This window comes from Diabrotica undecimpunctata, chromosome 6 (genome assembly GCF_040954645.1).
Source record: "Diabrotica undecimpunctata isolate CICGRU chromosome 6, icDiaUnde3, whole genome shotgun sequence".
NCBI lineage: Eukaryota > Metazoa > Arthropoda > Insecta > Coleoptera > Chrysomelidae > Diabrotica > Diabrotica undecimpunctata.
The window spans coordinates 8,983,329-9,006,333 of NC_092808.1; the positions used below are offsets into that span (position 1 = coordinate 8,983,329).

The 23,005-nt window shown below is 33.3% G+C and overlaps 1 protein-coding gene across 1 annotated transcript; it reads left to right on the forward strand.

Annotated features, from left to right (window-relative positions):
• Nucleotides 1-59: 59 nt before the first annotated feature.
• Nucleotides 60-22,679, forward strand: LOC140443099 (store-operated calcium entry regulator STIMATE-like). Its single transcript, XM_072534167.1, has 6 exons — nt 60-338; nt 14,490-14,634; nt 16,638-16,759; nt 17,208-17,404; nt 18,399-18,632; nt 19,663-22,679. The coding sequence occupies exons 1-5, from the start codon at nt 212-214 to the stop codon at nt 18,618-18,620; spliced, it is 813 nt and encodes a 270-aa protein (XP_072390268.1). The 5' UTR covers nt 60-211; the 3' UTR covers nt 18,621-18,632; nt 19,663-22,679.
• Nucleotides 22,680-23,005: the final 326 nt, after the last annotated feature.

The following is a 23,005-nucleotide window of genomic DNA, read 5'->3' on the forward strand; positions in this document are numbered from 1 at the left end:
TTTGTGGATTAGCTTTACAATCGAGACTTTTTTGAATCAGTGACATCAAAGATAAATATGACACAGATTTGTATCTTGTCCTGTCAATTCCAGCTGTTTTGGTTCTTATTAATCATAGTTCAAAAGTGAAGGAGTTTATCTTGGTGAAACTTACTAAGTTATTTAGTTTTATAAATATAATGATTACTTCTAAAGAAATACTTTAAAAACAATGAATTCCACAAGTTTGATGACAAAAAAGGCCGACGAACTGCATTGCTCTAACGATGCCTTGACTGATAAGTTTGGATTGTTTCTTCAAATTCTTTTAGCATGTTTGGCCTTTACATGCCTAATTGGTAAGTCGTAATTCTTATGTTTTCATATAATTACATTTTACAACAGCATCATTTTATTCTATGGTATGTTTAATAGTATTTTATTATATTTAATTATTTACATCAAAAAATGATAAAAAATTACAATTAAGTACAGCTTCTTTAAAAAATAAACAATTTTTATTTTCTAAAATGATGATATTGTGTAAGTAATGTCATAATTAATTAGATAAACTGCAGGTGAAAGGAATATATTGCAACATTATATATTTTGAGCGGTTCTTTTTGTATGCAAGTGATGATAAATTAGTAAGCTATTTAATCCAAATCAAGTTAAATCACCAGTAAAATAATATTTAATTGGATACTTGATAAGGTCACTACATCATTAGGAATCACAAATGACAGAGAAGAAAGTTTTGATCAACATACCCTTGAACAAAAATCTGATGATTTGGTTAAATTTCAGAGCTATTTATGAAGTAATTCATATTAAATTAACATGAAGAATAAAATGTTGAAAGAGTGTTAAAAATTAAAAGTGATAATGGTTTAGGAATATGGGTATTGGGATTATTACAGTATTCTAAGAGTACTGCCTTACTCTACAGAAGTTGTCTGTTAATAGGCCATTTTGTTAATCTACACCAAAATCTATAAAAATTGTGTGAGCTGTTTTCAAGATAATGGCAAGGCATTCCATTTTTAACAGATGAAATGGATAATTCCTTGCACATATTAGTATATTATGTCATTTCAAGCAGTATTCTAACCACCAATTTTTACTGAATAAAGATTTATTTTTGGAAACACTGTTTACCCCAACTTATTTAATTAAAATGGGACACCCCATATATTTTTGCAGGTTTTAAAAGAAATTGTTATTGCAAATTCATACATACCAAGTTTGGTAGAAAAATTTTGTTAAAAAGAGAAATAAATCACAAATAAAATTTCTGTAGATGTAAACTGAAATTGTGACCACAGCTTTTATCCTTTACATGTCATTGTCATCATGTTATTAGGCTAGTAAATAAATTAATAGGCTTCAGATTGGAAGGATGTGAACTTTTGTGAGCATTTTGAACATTTAAAGTGATTTTTTTTTAAATTATTATTTTCATTGGTCTGGGGAAATAGATGTACCTATTCTTTAACTATAAATTTATTTCTTATTTTACCAAATTTTCTACCAAACTTGGTACATACAACTTAAGAATAACAAGTTCTTTTAAAATCCTCAAAAATATACAGGGTGTTCTACCTATAATAAATAAGTTGAGGGTATTTATGGAGGAGTATTAAAAACTATGGCGTCAGATGCGTTAGGTGTCATTATACTTACATGCAAAGTTTCATGAATGGTGTATTTTTTGTTTCAAAGATATTTAGTTGGTTCCATACTTTATCACAACCCTGTATATGTGCCATAGATAGTATTTTTTATCACATTCCACACTCTTTACATAAAAACATATAACAAACAGCTGATAATGCCCTGTGTGAGTCTTGTAGTAAGAGACTCCTCATCTAGACTTCTACAACTACTTTTTATTAAGTAATATTTTATCCAATGGAAACAAAATTGAGTGGACTAAAGCATTGAATCTCTTTGACAAATTTCAAAACATTACCAATGAAAAAATCTCTATTTTTATAATATAGTTTTTTTTACAAAGTTCTAGACATAGGCTAGAGATATTTTCTCTTCATGACATTCAATAAACAAATAAAGAGATAGAGAAATACAACACAAAAGAGATTAAATTTGCAGAAAGACGAAATTATTCGAGCTAATTTCTCCATATGTTTATTTTGTGCTGTTTAGACTTAATATAGAGGAAACAAACTTATATTATTGTCTCTATTAAATATTACATTATTAAAATCACAGAGGCATGCTAAACATTTGAAGGCGAATCCAAATACAAAAATAAATTAAATCAATATTTTAAATCATATCTGAGGCTGTGACTTTAAGTTGAAATAGTCAGTATGCTACAAGACTACTAATATTAATAAGTATTTTGTACTAAAGTTACAGACATTGAGTTTCCTTACAGACTAGGCAATAAAGGTGTAAAATTATTGAAATATTATGAAAATTACTGTGTCTTATCTAGTTGGTTATGAAAAATTGAGTGCGTCATTGTTTTTTAAATCAAGTTTAAGTTAATTAGGTGAAAAATAGTCATTTTCTATCTACTATCTATATATTAATAAAAAGTTTTGGCTGTCACCTAAGTAGTACTAATTTGGTTGAAATATCAACATTTTTTTGAGCTTTTATATGAATTTCTAGAACATGACCCGATTCGAAGGCATCAGGATTCTAGAACATATTATATTCTACCTAAAATGCTTGTGTTTTGTCACACCAAAAATAATATATGCCAATTTATTTTGATATTATAAATACATATGAATAACGCAAAATAAAACATAGACACACAAAATGGTACACTACAAATAAGCTTTTCTTGTCTTTATAGAGGGGGTCTGGAATCTTCAAAATACATCCCAGCCCAGAACGCCAACTGACTGATTTTTGTGCAGGATTCGTTTTTCGTACTCCCGGCGATAGTTCCGGAGGTTCATTAAAACGCTCTCTCGTTGCCTAGTCTATGCCGAACGTCTACATGCTAAACCAGACCCTCTCATCCAGCCATCCGGAAGCGGAATAGCATCCGTTCCTGCTCCTTTTCCCTGTGACCCCTTTTTTTAGTCCCAAATTTTTTTTGAGCAAGACCCAGACAGACATTTTCTCCTTCCTCACAGTCAGACACACACAGTCTAACTCACACAGTTTAACTCATACAGTCTAACTCACTTTTCTACATTCAACTCCCAGCATCTTTCTCTCCTACCATTGCCGTTGGTCTAGCTGTCTTTCTTCCTCCTTTTTTTTTCTTGATCATTACACTGATATAGTTGTTTACGTCACTCTCAGATACTTTACATGTTTCTTGGGTGTTAGACTTTCCCCCGCACATTGAAGTTCCACACTTTGCCTGTTCCTTTTCTTCTTCATAATGATGGCTTTGGTTTTCTCTCGCGAGTTGCAATCCGTGCTGCGTCATTCAGTTCTTTACAACGCCGCCTGCATTCCGAGCCCGGTATTTGAGATCTGGCTCATCCCGCGCCGCTATTACCACAGCGAGGTCATCCGTGAGTGTGAAGGGGCTTGTACCCACTCCGTATTGACAGTTCCTGACCCCGTCATATGCCAGGTTTCATAGCTTCGGGCCCAAGACCGGTACCCCGACCGCCACGTCCTTCTCACGTGCCCTTTTTCACCATAATCCTTCTCTTAGACAGATACTCTGCCACCATATTCATCAGGTAACCAGGACATTCTCTCTCCTCCATTGCATTCATTACCTCGTTCCACTGCAGCCTATTGAATCCATTCCTAACATCGATAAATATAGCCTAAATAAGCTGTAGTTTTGTGTTTGCCACTTAGTAACAAATAGACTTTAGTCTAACAGTCGTCATCGTTTCTACACGGATGGATGGTAACAACTAAAAACAAATCGTCACCTGATACAAAGATAGTAGTAGTTTTTGTTGATTGATTTTTTTCTATCTTAATATAATTTGTATATATTAAGATTTAATCAGTTGTTTATTTTGTACTCAGCCAGAGGCCTTTTTAAGTCAATAAATCAAAATCTGTCTTATAATAAATCTATATTTACCCATAGTGTTCTATGATATCTCATACGTCGCTATACGTTCATTAATAACGATGCTGTGTAGCTCCCTTTTGGTAGCTGCCTTGTTTGTTTTTTCTATCTTAATATATTCGTTATATCCTCCTCTTTCGTTTGATATTTCATATGTTATCAATAAATCAAAATTTATCTTATAGTACATCCATTTTCATCCGTAGCGTCCTATGATATCTCGTATGTAATTCTACATTCACTAATGATGAATATACTGTGTACTGCCCATTTTGGTAGTCGCCTTGTGTTAGGCCATTATTATTACATTTATTTTTATTCCTTTTAATATTATATTGTATTTTTTATTCGCACGCCTATGGTAGGTTAGGACGCAAATTGTAAGCTTATGTATCACCACGCAGAATAGAGTCTTGTAAAAAGATGGTCGAAGAAGTAACCAACGGTCATGTTGGTACTTCCTAATTTGTCATAAATACTGTTGAAATAAATCATTCTAAAATCAAGAAGTGTTATATTTTAATAGTAAAACAGCTAAAGTGTTTACAGCCCACTTTAAATCGATTTATATACAAACACACATTACACCTTGTTTGTTTTTTCTACCTTAATATAATCATTATCTCATCATCTTATTTAACGCATCAAACGCTTCAATCGCACCAATAATAAATGGAGATATGATGTAATGCCGGCGCTGAGGTTTTCGTTACGGACACATAGACAGACAGACAGACAGAATAAGCAAATTATATAATACACTCCCCGGCAAAATTAACGGAACACCTTAACATAGGGTCATGTTAGATGTCTCGAATTTCCTAAACCTGTTGTCCGATTTGACTGATTTTTTAGTATGTTATACTTATATTATTTAAGAATATCGATGTAATAATATTGTTGCTAGACAGGTCAGTGTCATTTTATACCGGGTGTAACAATCATACTGTGTTTTTTCCTTAAAGTTCGGAACACCCTGTAGAATATTCTAGCATATATAAAATATTGAAATTAAAACTCAATTATAGCCTCAGGCTTTCTTAACATTTTCTTTTTTGATTCATTTGTTTGTGTTGGATAATAAAAAAGTTAGGTACTTTAACAACTAGCCATGTTTTTCATTAATAAATGCTCATTTTCTGCTTAGTTTCACCGGCGTATTTAAAGGAACAACCATAAAATCTGAGTATTTTCTCTCTAGTCTATATATTGATAATATTGTTTAGATAATATCATAATACGAATGTTGGTGAAGTATTTTGAATTTATATTCCAATGGTAATACAATATGAAACCTGTTTAAGAAGAAATAAAACACAAAGATGTCAGACTCAAACAAAATACGGATTTTAAACACATTCACTTTATTGTACAGTTTGAACTTAAATTGGTTTTTTTATGCATTTTTTTTGGCTTTAATAGCGTGTGTTTCATTCAACTAATAAGTGGAGCTTTCTGTATAATTTCAATAATTTTAGATAGAATTGGTGTAATTGTTATAAATTTAAAGTTTTACAATCCTCGGGATCACCATGTTTCAGTCTGAATCGCGTAGAGGTATTAGAAATATGGACATTGTGTAAATCTCATGAGACTTTGAAATGAATGGTGATAAATATGAAATAATTATATTTGGTATAATGGATACGATAGAAGGAAAACGAGGCCCAGGGAGAAATCAACATTTGTAGCTGCGAGATAAAAGAATTTGGTGTAGAATTCAAAATGCAGGTGAAATTTTTAGTCTTGCTAGAGAGCGACAATTATGAATAAATGAACGTCCATATATTGCAATGAAAGCGTATGTCACTTGAAGAAGAAAAATTACGAACTGTTTTAAAATAATTTTTTGGATTATATGTAGTATACCATACATCAATATTTAAATAGAGCAATGTTATTATACTAAAGAAAAGTGAGCTTAACATAAAAAGGTTTAGTGCAAAAATGCTGGTATCATTTGGAACGTTATCAATAAGTGGAATTCAGAGCGATAACAATGGGATTCTTTAAATATTATTAAACAAATAAATCATTTGGTTGTTATATTTTTAATATATTATTTAAATATTCTTCAAAATAATTTCCGTTTGGTTTAAGAAAAAATGTGGTTAAGATGATTGATTAAAATAGAAGTTCTTGTTTTACGAATAAATATTAATCATTTCACAAATAACGACCAAATTTGTGTAAGAAAAATTATGTTCTTTGAAATCTATGGTTTAATTTGTTAAATTTTTAATTTATAGTTAAATTTGATTTTTTTTAGTAAAATTGAGTAATCGCGATGAGAAAAAAATAAATATGTAGTTTTTTTTTGTTTATTTGTGTATTTTAAGGGCCTGATTGGAGTTTTTAAAAACTATATACAGAGTGAAATTTTATATGAGAAATTTTATCAGAGTATTAGACAAATCGAAATTATTGTTCAAAAGATATAACCAAAAGAAAAAATATCAATCAAAATTCACAACTCGCCTTGTATATAAACTATGAGAGCAGACACTTTTTATTGGACGTTTGACATACTATATATACTCTCAAGAGACTTTCTCCATAATATATTATATATTATATTGGAAAACTATAAGAAAACAAGAAAAACATTAATCATTGGGAAGAAGCAAATCGTTGCTCTAACAAACGAAAACACCAGAATTACAGACAAAAATGAAATAATACAACTCGTAACTTAATTCTACAGCGAACTGTACACAGCCCCTGACACACTTGAAGAAGTAATCAGTAACCAAGAAGATGTACCAGAAGTCCTTCCGGAAGAAGCAGAATCGACAATTGCAAAAATAAAAAGCGGTAAAGCAGCTGAAATAGATGGAACTGCTCAAATATTCTGGTAATAAAACCTGGAAAATCTGCCTAAAATCGAGATGCATACCAGACTACTGGAATACAGCAAACATAATTCTCATTCATAAGAAAGGTAGCAAAAAGGATATCAAAAACTACAGATCTATAAGTCTACTACCAATCGTATACAAGTTATTCACAAAGATCATCAACAACAGATTAACAAACGCATTAGATGCTGCACAGCCGAGAGAACAAGCTGGCTTCAGAAGTGGATTCTGGATACACTGAGGTATTTTGGATTCGAACTGTGCTTTAGAATGGTTTAATCGCATTTTATGTTCAGTCTGTAATTTGCCTTGTGGTTGTTAAGATGGAAAGCTGTTACTTCAGTCTTCGATAGGTTTGGTTGTAGGCCCCATTTCTTAAAGTATCTGTTAACAGTGTTTAGATCTGCTTCTATGGTGGTTTCGGCGATTTTTATGTCTTCTTCTTTAGCACCCAGAGCCATGTAATCGGCATAAATAAATTGGCGCGAGGTGGTAGTTGGTACATCTGACGTATAAATATTAAAAAGAAGAGGAGACATAACTGACCCTTGTGGTAAGCCGTTTTGCAGGTTTCTGAACTTACTGTTTTTCCCATTTAGGTGTACTTGGAAAAGTCTATCACAGCATTTGGTTTATCAAACTGTTGAACGAACGGCATGGTACCATCTGGTATATTTTAAATAAAAGACCCTCCTTCCACACTGTGTCGTAGGCGCACGTCAAGTCTATGAAAGCTGCTACTGTTTTAAGTTTCTTCTGGAATCCGTTCTCAATAAATGTTGTTAAGGAGAGGACTTGATCGCCACAGCTTCTTCCCGGCATGAATCCAGCTTGTTCTTGAGGAATATTTGGCTTTGCATGGTAAAATAATCTCGTTTGGATTATCCTCTCAAATATCTTATAGCAGACGCTTAAAAGAGCGATTGGTCTGTAGCTCTCAGGTAGTGCAGGGTCTTTCCCAGGTTTAGATATTGCGATGATCTTACTTTTTTTGAAGGATTTTGGAAACTTCTGCTTAGTCAATATTTGATTGTAAAATTCAAGAAGCCACTTACTGGTATTTGGACCAATGTGTTTTATAAATTCAGGATAAATGTTGTCAACTCATGCGGCTTTGCGACATTTAATTAATTTTAGAGCTTCTGCAAATTCTTCTGGCTCGCTTGTTGTTGAGCAATTTTGGCTTCTTTCAACTGAAATCTAACTTCTCTTTTATGATTTTTTTCTATTACTGGTTTTGAAAGGTTGGCTATGCATTTGCCTATATCTTCCGGTTTTGGAGCTGTAGAGTTTGCTGTAGCGTTGTTTGTGCCAGAGTCTAGTTTCCGTAGAAGGTTCCATGCGGTGCGGCTACTGGGTGTGAAATTTAGATTTTCTGAAGTTTCCCTCCACCTTGTAGTTCTCGCGGAATTTAGGGTTTCTAAGAGTTGTTCGCCAACTTCAGGATCTCCAGATTTCTCATACTGATCAAGTAGTTCTTTACACTCGTCGTTCCAGCATGTAATGTAGGATTTGGTAACTCCACGTGGGATGTTCTCTTTTGCACAGCTAATCATTGTCTTGCTAAGATATTCGCTCTTGCTTCGGCTGATGCCTTCAATATTTATTTGGCATACTCGAATTGTTGGACCGATTGTCAACTGGCTCTGACAAGAGCCATCATTTGTTTATTGTGTGCTGTTGTTCATTGCAATGTGTTCGCTGGGAGATCTACGAGAGACAGGTCTGGCGGTTCTATTGTTGCTAGTTCATTTAGCGTTACCCCATTTAGCATTTTTGTTAAAATTGTGTCATCAATGTCCCCGTCGTCCTTCTATATTTCCTCCCTTGTCAAATATTGGTTTCCTTGTTCCGCAAGTACGAATTTAACCGCATGGTTTTTTCCAATACGGTTCTGGATATTTATGATTTTATTTTCATATTTTTGCTAGATCCTTAAATACAGGAAACTTTTACAATTTAATTGATCTTCTGTGCCTTTTTTGCAGAGAATATTGCTAAGATAGACATTTTACTTTTAAATAATTCAGTACTAATAAATTATTTAAATTGAAACAATCGACCAGGCAATTTCGACATTTAGACCACGTAACCTAGTAAGCTAGTAATTTCTCTTTTTTACAGTAACTATTTCGATTGAAATACTTTTTAAACCTTAAACAGTGTTGTACATAAGAATTTATAAATATTTATGTAAACTAATTAAGCAATAATTAAATAGAATAACTGATAATTTTAATTACTATGAAATCTAAATTCAAAACTAGAATTCTAATAACTGCTTTGTGTATTACAAACAAAAAATGTTTGTTTGGACAATATTTACCAGCTTATTCCTTCGATTATGTTATTTGACCTTTAATAAATAAAAAAAAACTTAGATATGTAATAGCCCAGTCTGGTTATGCAAAAATCATCGATTTCACGGCAAAATTTTTCGTAGATATCTGAAGCTTTTAAGACATAGGTGGGGGTTACTAGATGACGAATAGATGAAAAAGTACTCTTTTTTTTTAATTTAATAAAAAATAAATAGAGTAAAAAGTATTTTTACCTTGCGTTTTTTTTACAATAATTTATGGTCACAATTTGATTTTTTGTCTATCAGTTTTTTCCCTTATATTTTACATAAACAATATTAATATCATTTTTTATATCAAGAATATCTTTATTATCCCGTTTTTAAATTAACCCATTAACGCCGAGAAAAAAAATTTCTTAAAATTTTAGAAATTAACAATAATAATGACTAAAATAAGACCCTACAACATACTTTTGACCATATCTTTTTATAAGGAAAAACAAGATGCTTAAAAATAGCTGTTCCCATATGGGTTCGTTAGGCGCAACCTATGTTATACACAAAAAAAAATTATTTTTATAAAAATTAACTATTGATTATGAAACATTCGAAAACAATTTATCTTCCTCTTTGTGTGCCGTGCTTGTATTCAAGCGTTGGCTATCGTCATATTGACAAGCTGATGAAATGGTTCTCGGTCGGCAGCTAGATGAAACAGTTCCTCGACCTCGACAATACAAAGTCCAATATTGCATTTGCAGCACATTGTTCGTCCTCTACTATTGCAATTGTCGCCCCCACATCTTCGCCTATTACCTTCGGGGACTGTAATAATGTAATGATGCATTCCATTATATCTAATATCATTGCTAACTCGAAAATCACTCGCTGCTCCTGTCGGTATTCGTCCAGTAGCTTTCGGTTGTACCCTGTATCTTGTTAAATACGTCTGAAATAAAGAAAAGAAACACAAGAGTACTACTGAATAGCTTCTTTCTACTTGTTTATGTACCTGGTAAATACTTCGTCTCAAGTCTAGTTGAGTAATTTTTCGGCCACTTTTTCTGTACAAAATCCATGCATTCTGTAATGCAGCGTCAATTAGATAAGTAAATATGGGCCAGTACCATTTCTTTGACCTAATGCCAATGCGATACCTACAATCAGATAACAAATTATATTCTAAAGGTAGACAAAGAGACAAACTTACCAAGATATGTTGTTGTCCATTTGGTTAGTTTCATCCATATTTTTATTGTATTGCGCTATAAGATTAGGCCTTGGTATGGGAAATATTTTTTTTCTTTTCTCTTAAACCTGTCTACTGCCTTCACTGGCTCAATACCATAACTTGTACTAGCAAGGGTGACAACATTATTGTTCATCCATCTAACATACACTATGCCAGTTTCCCTGTCTAAAATGTATGAAAAGTCTCCTCTTCTTTGTATTTCAACCTCCTTTTTTGAAGGAAGAGGGCAGTCCTTTGGCAAGTGGTTTTCTCTTATAGTGCCGGTTCCACTATAACCATTGGCTTTTATAGTACATAATAAATTTGGATTTGTAAACAAGTTATCGAAAAAAAAAATTGTACGGAAAGTTTTCTTTTTCCTTTAGTTCCTCAATCATTTGCAGTAGACGAGCCGTTGGTTTTCCAAAAATTTATTCATAATTAGAATTTGATCTGGGATTTTTTCCTTGGTATACTTCAAAATTCACCAAGTAACCGTTCGGAGTATTCAACGACCAAACCTTGTATGAATTGTTTCCACCCATGGCGACCAAAATACCGATTCGATGAATCATCGATTCATCGTAGGAAAGATTTGGTTCAGGTATAAAGTGTTTAAGAAAACTTTTAAGTGGTCTGTAATTAGCCGAAGCTTGTACATTTTATCAGAGGTGTCTACATTATTATTATCAGCAAAATGAATAAATCTGCAGATTTGCAAGAATATATCACGGCGCATGGCTTCTGATATCATAATATTTTTCATATCATCTGAGTTTTCCCAATAACTCGTTTACCAATTATCCGCTCATGATCAATCTAGTTCAGACTCATCATCTTACATTGGTTGGAACAGCTAGGAAGAGCAAAAGACAAATTCCAACAGCACTTCTGAACACACGAGGAAGAGAAATTCACAGTTCAAAATTTGCCTTCAAACAAGATATAATGGCTGTCTCGTATGTGCCAAAAAAGTCAAAAAATGTAATCCTCTTTTCTACATTGCATCATGATGATACTATAATTATTGAAGAAACTGGTGAAAAGAAATTACCTGAAATGATCGACTTTTACAATTCAACCAAAGGCAGTGTAGACACATTGGATGAGCTATCTGCTAATTACAGCGTACCAAGAAATAGTCGTCGTTGGACTTTGACACTATTTTTTTCGTTTTTGAATACAGCTGGAGTGAATGCTAAAGTTAAAAAACGATAAATTAAAAGACGAATTTTTTTTGAAAGAACTGGGTGTTCAGCTGATTTCTGAGTTTCGAAACCAACAAAGACAAAACCCTTCCTTGCGTCGACCACTACGTGATAATCAGCAACTAGAGGTACATCAGTTGGAACCTAAGACATAGGACAAGCAGTAGATGTTCTGTATGTTCAAGAAATAAAGATAGGAAGACTTTTCACATATGCATGCGATGTGATCATCGAGCAAAAAGACAAAAGAGGGAATGTAAAGGTAGTGGGGGCAAAAATATTGTTAGACAGGAAGTGCCATCTTGAGAGGCCAAATTAAACAAGGAAAGAGAGTCTTTCCTTGTTTAAGAAATCAAATTTAGTTGGGTTATGTTATTATTTGTCCCAACTGTCACATGAAATCTTATTTATATTGAAGTTTTTTAACGATTGTTTCACATTTTAGACTGTTATCGTTAATATTTAATTAAAATTTTCTCATCTAAGACACATTCTGAAAACTATTTTATAGCTACTGTTAATAAGTGTCGGAAAATTTAAATTTGGCGCATTCGCATTTCCGAATATGTCCGCCATCAGAGGCCACTTTTTTGGTCGCCTTTTCATAACGATTAGATTCCCTCTTTTGTCTTTTTGCTCGATGGATGTGATACTCCAATTTGTTTGGAACATGCAATAATGACGTGTTCAAATTGCGACAATTTTGAGAAGTCTTAACTTTTTTATTTTTTAATGTATTTTAGCGAACATTTTTTTCTTTAGTTTATAGAATCTTAGGCTATAAGTTTATTTAGAGTTTTGTGATCAATAAAATGTTTCATAATATCTAAGTGTATTATTGTTTACTCGTGTTTTTTTGACATATATTGCATAATTGCAATATGTTGGATAAATGATGTTTACCATTTAAATATTTATAAAATATAAAAAGACTTTTTCAGTACCATATTTAATTTAATTGAATCATGAATAACTAAAAAACCAAGATTAACCATTTTAAATGATTAAATTTAAAAATTCTCTCGTGCTAATTTATCTAGGCACACTAACGCAGTGATAACATAGATAAGGAAAAAATCATTGGCAAAACTTGCAACTCAGTAGAAAAGAAAATAGTTGCAGGTGGAAGGCAACTGTAGATACGTATTTCTGACTTTTGGTCTTCATCAGTACGGTGCAGCCAAGTTAGAAAAGGAGTAAATTAACTTAAGGTCTACAGGAGTCATGCGACCAATTGTGGTAGTACTGTCAGAAGTTCCTGCATTTCAGCCTGGTGACTCTGCAACACAGCCAAGGAGGAAGCTGTGTTGGTTTATTATTATTATCAATTAGTGCCACAATTGGTCGCATGGCTATGTAGACCCTTTCCCAAGTTAATTTACTCCTTTTCTAACTTGGCTGCACCGTACTTCTTCTTCAAGTGCCATCTCCGCGGCGGAGGTCGGCAATCATCATAGTTATTCGGACTTTTGAGACGGCTGCTCTGAAAAGTTCATTTGATGTACATCCGTACCACTCACTCAGGTTGCGCAGCCATGACATTATACGCCTCCCTATGCTTCTTTTTCCTTGGATCTTTCCCTGCATAATCAGTTGGAGCAAGGTGTATTTCTCTCCACGTGTAATATGTCCGAGATATTCCAATTTTCTTGTTTTAATTATATTTAAAATTTCTATTTCTTTATTCATCCTTCTCAGAACCTCTTTGTTTGTGACGTGTTCTGTCCACGATATTTTCAGAATTCTTCTATACACCCACAGCTCGAATGATTCCAGTTTTTTCATTGATGTCGCATTCAAGGTCCAAGATTCTATTCCATAAAATAAAGTCGAAAAAACATAGCACCTCGCTAACCTAACTCCTAGTTCCAATTTTAAATCCCTTGTACTCATTCCTTGTTCTCATTTTGTTGAAATTTGCTCGAGCCTTTTCTATTCTGATATTGATCTTCTGAATGTAATCATATCATTGTTCCCAGATATGCATATTTGTCCACTTATTCGACGTTGGTTTCGTTTATTAGAAGAGTCTCTAATTATTTCTTTGAGTTTTCAATATTCTCATAATTTTCGTCTTCTTGTCATTCATTGTTAAACCGTACTGTTTTCCATACTCCGCTATTCTGGTCACGTCTCTGAAGATCTTCAATATTTTCGGCGAAGATCACAGTGTCGTCCACATATCTAATGTTGTTAATGGGAACTCCATTTACCTTTATTTCAGCTGTTTCACCCTCAAGAGCTTTTTTCAGGATCTCTTCGGAGTAGACATTAAAAAGACTTGGCTACAATACGTATCCCTGTGTCACTCCACCTCTAATTTCAATTTCTTCTGACAGCTGTTCGTTAACACGAACTTTTACTCGCTGTTTATAGTATAAATTTGATATGATCCTGAAGTCGTTGTAGTCAATCTTCTTTGATTTCAGGAAATCCATTAATTATTCATGTCGTACTTTATCGAATGCTTTATTATAGTCAATAAAACATGCGTATTTATCTTGATTGACGTCCAGACACTGTACTAATGAAAACCAAAAGTCAGAAATACGTATCTACAGGTTCCTTCCACCTGTATCTATTTTGTTTTCTTTTTTAATTCTGCTACCTTTACCTTTAAGTCAGCAGAATCGCTCCCCTTAAGGGTGGTTTTGGGGTGAAAAATTAGTAGGGTGGTAATAAATTTGTAAAAAAATAGGTGAAACAATATGGAGAAGGTTAAATTGGATTCCGCTCATGTATAACCGCTAACTTAAGAGTCCTCTCCTCGGTCACTCCCGGAGTGCCACATCCTGTTTTTACACTTTTTGAAAGTAGTCTCAGCGAATCATTCCCACGCGGATAAACCTGAGTTGACTGTTTTATAATATACTAATTTTTTCAGCCAAAAGATTTTGCGAACCAAGATTAGAAAGAAGATCGTGGTTGATATGGTTTTACGATACTTCTAAACAGGGAATGGGTTCAATGGCTATCCACTTAGCAAATGTTTGGCTAGCTGGACAATATAAAGGTGACCCTTGTACTTGGTAAGTATTGTTTTACAATTAGCGCTGTTAACAACATTTTAATGTATTTGCCAAAAAAATTTTGATCATTTGATTTATCTTCTAAACGGAGAATGGTAATCTTGATTTTATTTGTAGATGCTCTAAATACGATCGCATACGATCAACGAATAGATTTAAACTATTCAAGTCATGTTTATGAATCTCAAAAATGAACCAGAATAAGAATCATTTAGTTTTAAGTTCTGACAGGTCATCATTATTTGGCTCTACAACTCTATGTGAGTCTTGGCTGCGTTTACTATTTCCCTTCATTGTTGTCGGTCCTGAGCAGCTATTTCCCATTGCTGTATTCCCATTTTGCGTAGCTCACTGGCTACTGTTACCTTCCATCTGTTTCTTTTTCTTGGGCGACTAACTGACCTTCTGCCCTCGGGACTTTCCCAGAATGTGGCGTTCAGGAGTCTTTCGTCACTCGATCTTAGTACGTGGCCCGCCCATCTTATTCTCTATGCCCATCTATGTTTTCATCTCCATATACTGTCTGGAGTTCATCATTGTGTCTTCTTCTCCATTCTCCCGTTGTCTCTTCTCTGCAAGGCCCGTGGAAAAATGGAAAAAAATGAAGAAAATAGAAGCCAGGTGCCTCCGGGTCCGCAGAGCTGAAACTTCATTGACAAACAGCCCAAAGTTTACCTCTTAATGCTTATAAACAATTGCGCTGTGAATTTATTACAGATTTTTTTTTATTAAACAAATTATCTTCGGTTCTATGGCTCGTAGGTACAAACTTTATGCATCTGCATCAATTATTAAACATTAAAATAGTAAACAATTAAAATTTAATATACTTTTTTAAAAACATGAAAACTAAAAACCTTTCGAAGAGAATGGGACCAGAAATGAGATCCTTCTAAGTATTGACAAAGCATCTGTACAGTGTTTATTGTTTCTTTTAATAATTATAAACAATTTTAAAAAATGCTTACTTTTGAGTTTAATTCGCAATAATTTTTTTGTTTATAAATATTTTTTAATTTAAAAAATCTCATTTTAAACAGCAAGTATTTTCAACAGTCGACCGTTGAACGTTTTCGTCTACAATGTGTATTTTTTTAACAATATTGCAATGAATGAAAAAAGTCATTGTCTTGTAAAAATTTCGCTACACACGAGATGATACTCCTTTTCTATTGACTTACCCCTGTAGATAAGTAAGGAGAAATACCGGACACATCCTTATTATAGTACGAGAGATCTCGAACACATATATAAGTAGAGATCCCGGACACATCATAGTACGAGAGATCCCAGACACATCCTCATCATAGTACGAGATATTCCGGCCACATCCTTATCGTAGTGTCTTGGAACTGTCATACCGATTCCCGCTCAGGTGGCGTCAAACGCTGTTTCATTGATACGTAGTAACGCCTCCAGCCATTAGCAAAGGACATAATCTTCGCTGGTATTGGGATGATTTTGATGTTGAAAAAGTCGCATGCCGTTATAGCAACGTTCACTGATAGACATGGTGCTACTATTACCGCTAGACATGTAACAGCAACATGGGTCAGACCTAGGTGCATAATCAGAGCTTCCAGAGCTACAGAACCTGTAAAGAAACCTTAAAGAGGTATTCCAATTGAAAAATCCTAGTAAATTCTCGATTTTTCAGGTGTTTTTTTGGCTTCGTTTAGTGAGGTTATACAAACAGTTATGTATCCTCCTTTATATTGACGTCACTAAAACCGTGGTTATCTTCACGTCTACTTACTTTTTTACCTTTCACGCGAATGACTGGAATTCGATTCGCCGCCAAGGAGATTTTTAGGACGCCTAAGGAGAAAAATAATGTAATCAAAATAAAGTTATTAAACATAAATACAAAATAATGAAATAATGAAAAAAATGATGATTAAAAAATTCTATATTATATTTAACAAATTTTGAAAAAGTATTCACTTTTGTCGGCACTCCATAAGTGTCACGTGTTTTTTTTTTATTGTATTTATTTTTTTTAGGTATTTAATAAACTTTCTCTTAGATTCGTCCTTAGGCCTTTTAATTATATTTATCGGAATTAGACTTAGCCAGTACTTATCTAGGAGAAAGGGGTGGGAGTCCATCAATTTTGGTGAATATGGTAAGTTTACTATTGTTTATAAATTTAAAACAAAGGCTATAGCCACACAAGTTGATAAATCTGTACTTGGCTGGATTCTTATTTCGGATTGGGCACTCATAACCACTTATTTGTAAACCCCCGAATTTTTAGCTCTTTTGGAGAAGCCAGAGACCAAATTCTAATATTGAATTTTCACAAGATTCTTCCTTTTTGACTTAATAACTTAATTATTTTGCACACTTTGGCAACGCTGCAAAAATGTAAAACAAGATTTCTTTTGTATCGTAATTATCGTTTCTTATCAGTTCACATACACAGATTCAGTTTCTGGATCGTTTTGTTTTCTTGAATAATGTTTCATTGTAAATTACGATTTTTTCGGAATTTTTACAGACGAAAAACAAAACAATCTAATATATTTTCAAATATATAAGTATAATGTATGCTTGACAAATATGTCTTTTAGGAAAACCGCCATCTGCAAATGCATGGATGATACAATGCTGCCTTTATGTATGTCTTATGCTAATAGTGAAAGGATCGATAACGTTGTTTATGCAACTAAACTTTTGGCAGAATGTGAAAGACTTTATTATGTCGCCTATACCGAACGCTAAGGTAGAGGTTGCTTTTGTGATGTTGATTATACCGTTTTTTGTGAATGTAAGTATAAATTGTTTAAATACACGTTTATTTAAATGCATTCTGCTTTGATGTTTAAAAAAAATGTTTTTTTATTAATGTATAAATTGATTTAAGATTAATATTAAGTCAACAGCTGCAGAGGATTCTTAAATGGTGTATGTTAACTAGAAACCTGGCTAAAAATCTTGCCTTTATCGTACTAAATCTTTCTTATGTTCTACCACTATCTGACGCGGTAGGAACTAGCCGAAACATGTCATATAGTGATTGAAAATAGACTTTTATAGAGAAAAGACTAGTATTTATTTCTTTCAAGTCATTTTATGTCGACCTCTATGAAACATTTATTAAAATAAGATAACAAAAACTCAACAGACAACTCAATATGGAAGCTGGGATGAATATAAATAATAAAGCTATTAAACGATTTGAAAGATTTAAATACCTTGGAGCTACATTAAACAGCAAGTGGTACTGTGACCTGGAAGTGAAGGTAAGATTAGGAATGGACGCTGCCATTAAATTAGATAAATAGCTCCTCCGCCGTGAAGTTCCTTTAACCATTAGAATCCGGGTGTTGAAGTGCTACATGTGGACCATCCTGATGTAAGGAAGTGAAACCTGATCACTTGAGATGATATCTATGAATCGTGTAGAGGCACTCCAAATGTGGTGTCTCAGAAGGCTGCTTAGAATTGTATAGTGGACCATGTAACAAATAATGATGAGGTCCTAAGAGGAGTTCATGTTCAAAGAGAATGGTCCAAGAACAATTGAAGAAGAAAAAGTTGGTAGGGAGCCGTTATGCAAGATATCAGACTAAGAAAAATAAATGATTGAAATTGACTGTTTAAAGTGAAATTAGATATTTTAATAAATACTTGTGATGCGACTGAAAAAAAAACATACATCATGCTACACCGTGTACAATATTAGTTCATATATAGGTACATCACATGCAAACCTCCCTTTGGGTTCATTAACTTATCGTAACCGTATACTTATCTTCCAGATGTTAATGTTTTGGGTAACCGATAACTTCTTAATGTACAAAGATCCAGCGAAGAGAAGGTATAGCGGTACCAGAGAAAGTCTGCTTAGAAGAATGCACGTGAAGTACCGAACGCTTACGAGGAAACGTCGCGTGGATTCTGAAAGTGATGTTTTATTATCAGCTGACGATGAATTGTTGGACAACGAAACAGTGCCAATAACAAGGACTGTCGATACTTAAAACTGATTAAGGGTAAGTCATTTTTCATGTCTATAAGTTGTATCAAATTATATAATTAGAGGTCTATGTAAAGGTCTCTTCGAACATTGTGTCAATGATAAACGTTAATGCGTGACATGTATGTCATTATCGTTTTCAATATAAAAGTTGTTTGTGGTCGAAACACTCAGCTTGGAAATATTTTAACAAAATCGTTGTCGAAAACATACAATAAAAAATACCTACCCAACACTATTGATATAAATGACAGGTAATTTGACAGATGTAGCTTCAACAATATCGACGTTACCATCTGTCAAAGTTCAGAAATTCTTATTGGAAGATAGTCTATTAGAATGGTCTCTACGTGTTTTATTATTACAGACAAACTGATCTGAAAGAATCTGTAATAACCGTGGTGATTGGAGTGAACCTACATTATTGTATATAAGGTCAATAGGGATGATTTTGCAACAATTTGTAAGATTTTTCACTGAGTTGTGAGTCAGATTTTTGAATAACATTGGTCCAAATATCACAATAATTGAAAGTATGTTGCTCAGGATAGAGATCGATGGAACGAGAATGAGAGAGGTCTCTGTCCAAAAATAGACGAGAGAAGGCTAAGAAGAAGAAGTCATAATAATAACTTAAGTATAGAGTTTGGGGATCCGTCAAGAGTAAATATCCTTTTGTATCCCAAAAAACATACTAACAGTCGCTTTGGAGTTTGATTGCCAGGTGAATATCATTTCTAAACTTTTTGTTTGAATTTAGACCGATAGTGGTAGTCCGATCTAGTGATAAAACGGTGCAAATGTAGCCGAGAAAGTCACGTCAAGGTATGCAAACGTTCAGAATTTATTTTGATGGGTCATCTTAAAAAAAAATAAATTTTCTCATTGAACAATTTTAATTTTAAATCGTTGTAATTCGATATAATTTATTGATTTTTTTATATAATACAAGGTTTATTCTAATATTGTATAAAACATTTTATTTTTACAAAAATTATTAATTATCTTTACAGTTTTACTATAATCTATTATTTCTTACTTTTTAGGAACTCTTACATTCCTCCAATAAAATAAAAGTGACAAAACCTGTACCAAATATACTTAGGAGCTAGTTTTAGATAGTACCTAGTCGTAGGATTTAAATTTTATAATATTTTATATACATACTATTAATTTATTGACTTGTAGAGACGTATAAAACCGTGCCACAGTTTATTGAACAAGAATTATACATGGTTCGTTTCCTAAGTATACGTTTTTAAGGAGAACAACGACACAACAAAGTCGAAACAGTTTCAGATACGCTGGAATATGTAATGAACGAGTAACATGTCCAAAACTGTTGTAGACTGTTGAAAAACTGTTACATCCAACAGTAATTTTTCCAAACTATTGTAGGACTGTTGAAAATGGTCACATTCAACAGTAATTATGGAGAACAATTACATAATAAACACAGAACAACTTCCATGCAAATTTAGAGCAGTTTTGAACAGTTTGGGAACTCGTAACCACACAAAACTTTTCCTGAGGTGTTCCGTAACAAATTGTCACACTCAGTTGTGCTCACCGCAAATAGTGTAGCACTGGTAACCTGTATAAAACTGTCCTCAAGGTGGAACATATAATGAACGAGTAACAGGTCCAAAACTGTTGTGGGACTGTTGAAAAATTTTCACATTCAATAATAATTATCGAGAAAAGCCATTCAACAAAGCTGCTACAGCTGCGGAGAAATTAGAACAGGTAATAAACGAGTAAAATGTCCAAAGCTGTTATACGAGTGATAATAAACTGTTAGTTTTAACAGTAGTTATCGAGAAAATCGACACAACAAAGCCGGAGCAGTTACAGAGAAGGTGGAACAGGTAATGAACGAATACCATGTCCAAAACTGTTGTAGGACTGTTGAAATCTGTTATATTCAACAATAATTATCAGAATAATTATATACCAAATCCAGAACAACGGCTGAGTAAATTTGGAACAGTTTTGAACAGTTCGAGAACTCGTATCCCCACAAAACTGTTTTAGAGGTGTTCCATAAAAAATTGTCATACTTAGTTGTTCTCATCGCGAGAACTGATAACCTGTATAAAATTGTCCTCAAGGTGGAACATATTATGAATGAGTAACATGTCCAAAACTGTTGTAGGACTGTTGAAAAACTGTTACATCCAACAGTAATTTTTCCAAACTATTGTAGGACTGTTGAAAATGATCACATTCAACAGTAATTATGGAGAACAACTACATAATAAACACAGAACAACTTCCATGCAAATTTAGAGCAGTTTTGAACAGTTTGAGAACTCCAAACTACACAAAACTTTTCTAGAGGCGTACCGTAACAAATTGTCATACTCAGTTGTGCTCATCGCAAATAGTGTAGCACTGGTAACCTGTATAAAACTGTCCTCAAGGTGGAACATATGATGAACGAGTTACATGTCCAAAACTGTTGTAGACTGTTGAAAAATTTTCACATCAATAGTAATTATCGAGAAAAGCCATTCAATAAAGCTGCTACAGCTGCGGAGAAATTAGAACAGGTAATAAACGAGTAAAATGTCCAAAGCTGTTGTACGAGTGATAAAAAAACTGTTAGTTTCAACAGTAGTTATCTAGAAAATCGACACAACAAAGCCGGAGCAGTTACAGAGAAGGTGGAACAGGTAATGAACGAATACCATGTCCAAAACTGTTGTAGAACTGTTGAAATCTGTTACATTCAACAATAATTATCAGAACAACGGCTGAGCAAATTTGGAGCAGTTTTGAACAGTTCGAGAACTCTAATCCCCACAAAAATGTTCTAGAGGTGTTCCATAACAAATTGTCACACTTAGTTATTCTAATCGCGAACATAGTAGAACTGATAACTTGATAACAACATTTTAGAGCAGTTTTGAACAGTTCGAGAACTCGTAACTCCACAAAGCTCTTCAAGACCAACTACATACCAAATTCAGAACAACTGTCGAACTATTTTAGAGCAGTTTTGAACAGTTTAGGAACTCATAACTCCAGGAAGCTGTTCTATAGGTGTTCCATAACTGCTTTTGATAGTAGGCGAAGCTAGTAATATCAGTGAGATAGAATATTTTTCCAAGTAACTGTTCCAAATTGTCACACTCAGTGTGAGTGGACTTTTAGACTCTACATTTGTCAAAAGAATCATTTTTATAGAAGACGAAAGCCTTTTTGGGTCAGTAATTAATTATATATTTACGTTTTTCGTCTCTGCATGTCAGTTTTACAATGTAATGCAAGTCATTGTACCATAAAGTAGCTGGAAAGGGTTTCTTAAGATGAATATGGCAAGTTAAATGGCAAATGATAAAAAAATTAAACTAAACCAGCAAGAAGTGGTAATTTCCATTTAATATCAATATTTACTACGTTCATATAATACGTCGGTGATAATAACTTAATCAGTGAGTAAGGTGACTTCTAGATCATTTTCCAATATGGTGCTATTGCTGACGTCAAGAGGAATAAAGTTGGTGAACGGAGAGGGAGGCAGAGAGAATGAAGCAAAAATAGTATGTGCGCCTGTGGATTAATTCAACCAAAACTACACTAGATACAGGAAAACCGATGGATTCTTCTACTGCTATAGCTGTTGTTTATAAATATAGATCATTTGCACCTGAATTTGGATTAAACGTCTTTTGCCATAATATATACATATCTGATTGCATTCATTGTTAAACTTAATCCATTCATAAATTATTAGTAAACCCTTTGCAGCGAATATATGTGATATAAGATATAAGATGCTTAGTTTATAGATTCAGAGATTAACAAATAGTGTTGTGGTTCGTTTTTGTTGACTGATTTTGCCTAGAACAGATTCCATTTATCGGTGCCTTATTGATATTATTACGTATACAATTATGAGATTAAAGAATAGTCGCTTAGAAAGTTAAAAGCTTCAGTTCTGTCCAGGTGTTTGTTCTAGGATTTAGAAGAAAGCTAATATTTTTTCAATAATTGTAAAATACTACAAATGTATAGCAAATGTAATTTGTGGTGAGTTTTCGTTCTCGAGTTTCGGACTCCGGACTAAGTCGCTTTTTTTTATTGAAGCAAGCCACTAAAATGGGTCCTTAAAACCTGCGCAATGAAACTTCACTATAATTTACGTTCTCTGTAGTTATCGTAATATGTTAATCTATATATGCATTTATATGAAGCTCTTGATGCAAAACAGTTTGTGCAGTTCTATGTAAAAAACATGCAAATGCATTTTACATGTGTCTTATACTTTCGGTTAAACATAAAACGTAGTGTAATACTGAGCATGTGATTAAGAATTGGTGATTTCCATTTAATATCGATATTTAATATATTCAGGGTTGCTCGGGTTTTAGGATCGGTGATAAT